Source organism: Trachymyrmex septentrionalis, unplaced genomic scaffold (assembly GCF_001594115.1).
Source record: "Trachymyrmex septentrionalis isolate Tsep2-gDNA-1 unplaced genomic scaffold, Tsep1.0 scaffold20, whole genome shotgun sequence".
NCBI lineage: Eukaryota > Metazoa > Arthropoda > Insecta > Hymenoptera > Formicidae > Trachymyrmex > Trachymyrmex septentrionalis.
In genome coordinates, this window is record NW_017305180.1 from 7,583,189 (window position 1) to 7,590,610 (window position 7,422).

At 48.2% G+C, this 7,422-nt stretch overlaps 1 protein-coding gene across 3 annotated transcripts in view; it reads right to left on the bottom strand.

Moving 5' to 3' along the window:
• Nucleotides 1-7,422, bottom strand: part of LOC108747663 (mucin-17-like) — a 74,119-nt gene that overhangs the window by 4,975 nt on the left and 61,722 nt on the right. Inside the window, exons 2-5 of one of the 3 annotated variants that reach the window (XM_018485266.1) lie at nt 1,682-6,016; nt 1,148-1,462; nt 993-1,062; nt 385-734 (exon numbers count right to left, since the gene is read on the bottom strand). In XM_018485266.1, the coding sequence (XP_018340768.1) occupies nt 385-734; nt 993-1,062; nt 1,148-1,462; nt 1,682-5,998 (5,052 nt within the window). In that variant the 5' untranslated portion in view covers nt 5,999-6,016. Of the gene's footprint in view, nt 1-384; nt 786-992; nt 1,063-1,147; nt 1,463-1,681; nt 6,017-7,422 lie in introns of those variants that run through there. The other 2 variants (XM_018485267.1, XM_018485265.1) reach the window with 2 other exon arrangements.

Sequence of the window (7,422 nt, forward strand, 5' to 3'; positions counted from 1 at the left end):
ATTTTTTTTTACATCTACTTTCAGAATCTCTTTGATTTTTTCACGGGAGAGAATGTGTGTTGTACCGTGTAATATATCTTAATATGAATACTGAATATATAAAGATTCTATAAATAGCGAATAAGTGAGATATACAGATGGCATAGATACCACTTTAAAATAATTCATTGAATTTATCGCGCGTATATCTCTATATATAGTATTAAAGAAAAATTATTCTTGAAAGGAAAAAGAACAGTTAATGTATTATACTGACACAAATGAAATCAATTATTACTAACTAAAAATCTCCGTCTTTGTATTTCAATCACATAAATTGAATAATTCGTTTATATCCTTCTTTATTTAAAATTTCTTTTTGTCCATTCCTGCACTGTACATTACCTTTAGCTCTATCTTCACGAGATCCGTAGAAGATGCCATATTCATACATACAGCATCATTGAGAGGTATCGGGGGTTGCACTTTGGATAACTGCTTTCTATCTCTTCTCATTTCCTCCAAGGTTTGCCGCTCGAGAACAGGCATCTCGCTTTCGGAGTCACTCTCCCGGAAATCGAAGACTGATGTTTCGGAAGAACTCCTACATCCGCTCGCCCTAGCCGGGACTGTGGACGCGACCGTGGCGGCAACAGGCACGACTGCCGGTACATTATCCTCATCGGTTCTCGAAAACAAACGTCTTCTGGGCGGCAAAGAGACCGTTTTCTCGCGTGTTAATTTCGGTGGGCTACCTGCGGACGAACCAGACTGTGGTGTCGACGTCGAAGCCGCACTATCGATTTCTGTGTGCATAATATAAAAATTATATGCATACCTCCAAGATAATATTAATTATAGCACAATCGACTAATTGAATAAACAACATAATTATTATGCGGGACTATGATCGAGACGAGACAAATAGGTCAAATCGACATGAAAATATCATTAAAATAATATCTATAATATTTAACTACTAGCGTCTTTTACGCTAGATGACATTAAATTACCTCTCGGCGTCGACGACACATCTTGAGGAGGTATGGAGGATGCTTTCGTTGTAAATTGGCCGGTTCCGACCTAAATGAAAGGTATAAATTGTAAAATCGACACAATTAACACTATTGCGCAAATTAATTAGAGTTAAGTAGAGACAACCACGCACTTGTTTCAGTTCCGCCTTCGTCCTGATCTTCGCAGCTAAGATAGCGGCAAGACCGTCGTCCTTGTCACGATGGATTTGGTTCTCGGCGCCACGTGGTCCCGCGAGGGAGGCTTCCTTGCCGGGTAGCGTGGCAGATGCGTTCACTCTTGAGGCATACATGCTACGTGGCACTTCCTGAGTGATCGAGTCTATTGCTCGCGGAACGTGCAACTTGTAATGTGGCGGTGTGTTGCTGTTACGCTCGAGCAAACTCGCCGCCGTGAATGGTGACAGATTGTGCCTGCCGATGCTCTTGGGCTCGACTGGCGCGACGACCTGTGGGAATTAATTTCACGGAAATTATCAGAAACGTCATGTAGATGTCGAGCGTCTGGAAATCAGACAAAGATATGAATAGAAATACTAAGTGAAATCGTCGTATGTTTTCATTTCCAACTACAATTCACATTATTTGATTTTATGCGCAAAGATTGGTGAGTTATTGATAACGAAAAAAAACTTGCATACTCGATAGCAAAAATCAAACTTTCTTACCTTATTCTGGAAGCTCTGTTGATTGTGATTAACCAAAATAGGCTGCTGACTATTGAGCTGTTCATCCCTTTGTTGCTTATTTTCCAAGCTGTTCCTCAGCAAGTTGAGCACCCTCTTGTCGGCACCAGTATTGCTAGGTTGATCTATCGATTGGCCACTGGACATCCCGCTCGAGGGACATGCCATCTTCTGAATTGACTGGCGATAATTTGGATAGGTAAGTTGTGCACTGCTCAATTGTTGCGGTAATGGGTGTACACTCGCGGATTTCGAAATAACTGGATGATTATACGACGACGGCGAACTGCGTATGATTTTGGACTCCGGATAGGTCCTTTTATCACAGTATACCGATTGATATCTGGATTCTGGCGTCGAATAACTACCATTATTATCGGTTCTGTGATCGCCAGGTGTCGTCAGAGCTCCATTTGGCAGAGGAACCGACAAATTCATCTCTTGCCGTTTTTGCTGTTCGTTCTGCGCACCTGTAGTCGATAGTTTCGATTCAACAATTTGTTTGTCGGTACTCGGTACTCGCCAAGCAGCTCTGGCCTGTTTGTTAGGGTTCCCTATACCGTAAATCGCCTCTCCAGCTCTTTTGAGTGGTCGTTCGCGCTGAGGAAATTGCTGATCGAACTTTGCCCTACTGTCCGCTAAATAGTAGCTCGAGTCGGGTGGGTAATCTTGTGCGGGCAATGTGGGCGGGCCAAGTCGCGGAGATGAATCCATCATCGAGTGATACTTGGAAAACCTCGAGGACACAGAATCATTCGTTTGAAGGTACGATGAAGACGCAGACGTTGATGACGATGAGGACGACGGTGGCGGTGGTACCGTCAGACTGTCGTACGGCGACGTGGGCAGTGGACGTTTCTTGAACGTGGACATGTGAGGCAGTGGAGAGGCGTTGGTATGATGGGATGAGAGAGGCTGGGCGGATGGGACGTAAAGCTGCTGCGGATGCTGCGCAGTACTTCTGCGAAGAGAACTGTCGTGATGCGATTGACGTAGGGGCGTCGAAGTAAAATCTGGCAAAAAGTCGACTTTGGGCGCGCACACCGTTTGCGGTGTCGATGCCCGAACGCAGGTCACCTGCATGGAATTCCTCGAACTGTTACTCGAAGGCCTATCGTACGACGACGCGTACGACGACGCGTACGACGGTTGTGCCGGTGCTGATTGATGCACGACAGCCGGAGGTGGCATCGGCCTGTTCACATTGTTCCTAGATGAACTCAGATTTGAGCTACTGACATGTTTGTCGGTGCTGATAGTCTCAAGATCATCCTGCGCCGTAGAATCAGCCGATGTCTTAACTGTTTTTACGGACAAGTCCAGAGGAGATTCTCTCTTCCGAACCGCGTTACTCGGCGACGGAGAACTTGCCATAGTGGCGACCGATGTCGCTTGACTACCGGATGACGCTGGATTCTGATAAGGATGTTCTTTATAGGCATAGCCCTCGGCCGTAATTCGTGTCGTTGGCTGATGATATGTCGACGATCCCGCTGACCGATCTGACTCGTCGGAAGACTGATACGCGTGGATCGATGGAACGGAAGACCTCGCACCACCTGAACCACCATGATTACTGATAGTCGTTACTGTAGTACCGGTAGCGGAATTGTTACCATGATGACTGGGCGCTATTGTGGTGGCATACGTCGATGATGGATAGCTTTGTTGGCCAGTATATCGCGAACCGTACGTCATGTTCGTCACAGTGGTTGTTCTACCATTCACCGGTATCGCGTGGTTTATAGCCGAGACCGGAGTCATTGGATACTCAGCAAGCCTCTGAGGAGGCATCGTTATAGACGAGGGGGGCATCACGACGGACGAGACTTTGTTGGTTGCATTCGTCGAATGTATTCGTTGTCGTATTGTTGCTTGCGCCGATTTTCCCAATAGTTCTCGCCTGTTGGAATGATAAGACGAAAGAGCGGCGATAGGCGGCAGGTTATGCGTGTTACCACTCCTCTGCGTGGGTGACCGATGCGTACCGTAAGGAGGTATCGTTGTAACGTCAATCGCCCCTCTCTTCGTAGCATCCGCGCCGTTATATGTCGCGTGCTTGCTGACATTTTGCTGGTAGCTACCTAGATTATTGTTACCGGGAGTGTTAGGGTATACTGTCTGCGGTACTAGCATCTGCTGCATACTGTAAGACTGATTGTGAGACCGACTTGGTTGAGAGTAGTAGTTATTCCCCTGCGACTCCGGTTGTGGGTTCTTCTGGAAGGAATGGTACGAAGACTGGGACGGTGGCGGCGGTGCGTAAGGCAACCCCATCGCCGCGTCACGAACCGCCGCCACGTAATTCGTTTGATAGTGTTGCGAAGTAACCGGTGGCAGATTGTACGATTGTGATGTCGACCTTGACGAAGCCGACGACTGCTGCTGCTGCTGCTGCTGCTGCTGCTGCTGCTGCTGCTGCTGTTGCTGCTGCTGCTGCGGTGGCGGTGGCGGAGGCGGTGGTGGTGGATAAGTCGGCGAATGCGGCTGGAAGCTGTTGTGCGGCGAGGGTGTATGATGAGGAGACGGGGAGGCATGTGGATTGTGCAGGCTGGATACGTGGGGCGACTGCCGCTGTGGCGACGGAGTCGCGTGATGCGGCGACGGAGTAGCGTGACGTGGTGACGGTTCATGATGCGGCGACGGCGTCGTTCCTACGTGATATCCACTCGGGGGTGGTGGCATCTGTTGCTGCTGCGAATGGTTCGCCGTCATGGCGACAGAGGAGGATGACGATGGAACACCGTGCGGTGGCAGCGACATTATGCGACCTCCATATGAGGAACCGTGCGAGTGTGGCGATGCATTTATACGACTAGGATGCTGTTGCTGTTGCTGCTGCTGCTGTTGCTGCTGTAGAGACGACGATTGTTGATGTTGCTGTTGCTGCTGCTGCTGCTGCTGATGATGATGATAATGTACCGAGGTGGCAGCGGACGGCAGATGCGGTGAAGGAATGTGACCCGGAAGATTCTGCGACTGCGATTGCAAAGGAATGTGATTGGAGGAGGAGCTTCCTAGTCCAGGCTGACGCGGACTGACCGCCTGCGACGATGAAGAGCAAGCGGCGGTGGAAGAGTGCAATCCATCCGAACTATGAGACCTGTCGTTGACGCTCGAAGTAGAAGCGGTCAGACGATGGGCCTGCTGCTGATACTGGTTCGTGGGACGATAACTCTGAGAGGATGAAGAGGAGGAACCAGATCCATACACCGAAGATCCGTTGAGAGAACTCTGAGCGAGTGGCATGTTGTTGCCATAAGTACCAGGTATTCGTTGCTGTTCTGGCGGACAATGTCCTTGAGTAACGACGTTGGATGATGCTGTCGTATTATTCTGCTCTATTGGCGTCGGTCTTGTGCTCGGTTGTTGAACCATACTCGGAGGCTGCGCTACATTGGCGGACTGATAAATGGAACTCTGCGAATACGGAGCCGGTGCGCATTTCGTGATGTCTGGGTGATGGTAGCGTGGGTAGTACTGAGTCCTCTGGACAACGATCGGCTGCGATTGCCTATCGTTATTGGCGGTCTGATACGTTGAAGCGGAGTGCGATGAGGAAGAGGCGAGCATCTCTGCCGCACTGAAGGACGTCCTGCTGACATTACTAAGTTGCTGGTACACTGGTCCAGGGGAATGTGGCGGTTGGGGCGGTTGCATCTGATGCAAATGCGATGACGAGTTCAACGTTGAAAGATGAGATTGATGATGGTGATGATTGTGATCGCTGGAGGACGAGGTGGTCGACGATGATGATGACGTTAGTGGCGGTCTCTGCGAAAAATTCGACGATGATGCGGCAGCGGCGGAGGAGGAGGAGGAGGAGAATTGATAATTCGAAGGCTGCATCTCGGTTAAAGTGACAGTGCCCGAGGAGGAGCTGGGCTCCATGGCGGAGCCTTCGTCGCCTGGCCTCGTATCCGGGACTTCGACCCTGGTCGGCTGCGGCGCATATGGCTCCACGTGTGGATTCCAGAAGCTAGATCCGGCAGTCGCATTGCTACTCTCCACGGACGACGAAGGTCTAACGTCGGTAGGGTAACGATTCGACTCCTGAACATTGCTATTGCTGCTGCTGCTATTGGCGGAAGTCGAAATTGACTGAGTTGATTGTGTCGGCTGCGACGGTGCATCATGATCATGCGTTGTCGCCGACGTGGACGAGGCGGGATTCGTGGAGGATGTCGAGTGGAGATTGTGATCCACCGACGTGGCCGCGCCACTACCTGTACTCGGTACGGGCAGTCCCTGGAAGTACTGGCGAGCCCCCTCTAACACGTTCGTGAAGCTCACATCCATGTCACGCCAACTGCTAATCTGCAATGACAAAGCGCAATTATGGATTGAAAATCAGCCGTGTCATGCAATATAATCTTAAGTCTATGTAGACAAGTACGCACTAGAAGCTAAATAAGAATGTGTATAATTTTTTATTCAAAATTTATCTAATCAATTGTTTTCAGAAGCAAGTATGTTTTATCCTCATATTTAAAACGATTGTATTGTGATGATTATTCATAAGTTATTTTGTAAATTTCGTAAAAATTGCTAAACAAAATTGTGTCATTCTCAATAGAATCATTTCGCAATAGAACATTATTGCCAAAGTTGATGGATCAGAAACAAGGTTATCTTCTACGCAGGACTGTAATCATCTACAGGAATTATTCACAACGAGCCATTTCGATTAGGACTGTTTGAGCTTAAACATAACATCAATAATATCGCATTCATTCTACTCAGAAATCAACATTCAGAATTAGTCAAAGACAAAGTCATCGTTCACGTTGAATCATTGAGAAGATTCGTCAACTATGGTAAATTTAGGGTCAGGGTTATAAGAGCGCGGAGTTCCCCAAAGTCGAGTCCGAAGGGACACTTCTCTTGGGGATTACCGAAATGTTCACACGATACCGTCGACCAGGAACGGCCGGCAGGGGAGGAGAGAATGAGGTCGAAGCATTAATCTTCATTGTCTTGTATTTGCCCGTTACAAGAGGCAGACGTATTCCCCTTCCGTTCCCTTCATCCTCGATCTCGACCAGGCAACTTCGATCTCGCATTATTAATCTCGTAGCATTATGAAAGATAAAGATCTTGCGCGGCAACCTGCCGAAGGGATGGCAAAGTTGGCAAGAGAACCAATCAGACTATTCGACATCGCGCGAAACACCCGTAAATTCATCTCCAATGAATTCAGATTAATAAAAAAAAAAAAAAGAGATACTGTAATTAGATCGTACGTCGTTCGAGAGGATCAAAATTCGCTATTTCTCGTACATACGAGTTTAACTACGATGCCTCGATGATGCATATAATAATTCGCCGTAACGTATATCGCGGGCGCTCTCTATTATCGAGCACGTGAAAAAAAATCTTGATGTTTAACGCATTCTCGCTTTTTACCACAACCGATAATCGCTTTTTGTTTGGGAGAGAGGGAGACGACTTTCGAAAGAGGATGAGCTGTATCGCGTTCAGTAGTAGTTTCCGCAGGAGTTTCGGTTATCATAATAGAGCCGCAGAACTGCGCGCCCGTTATTACCATCACCATCACCGCGAGGCAAATAGCCTCTTCAGCGATCGGTGAGACGTCGAAGACCCCCGTCATCCTCCACTCGAGGAGTCAGCCGCCTGTAATATAGATCGCTATCGATCCGAGCCGGTCGATAGAGAGAGAGAGAGAGAGAGAGAGAGAGAGAGAGAGAGAGAGAGAGAGAGAG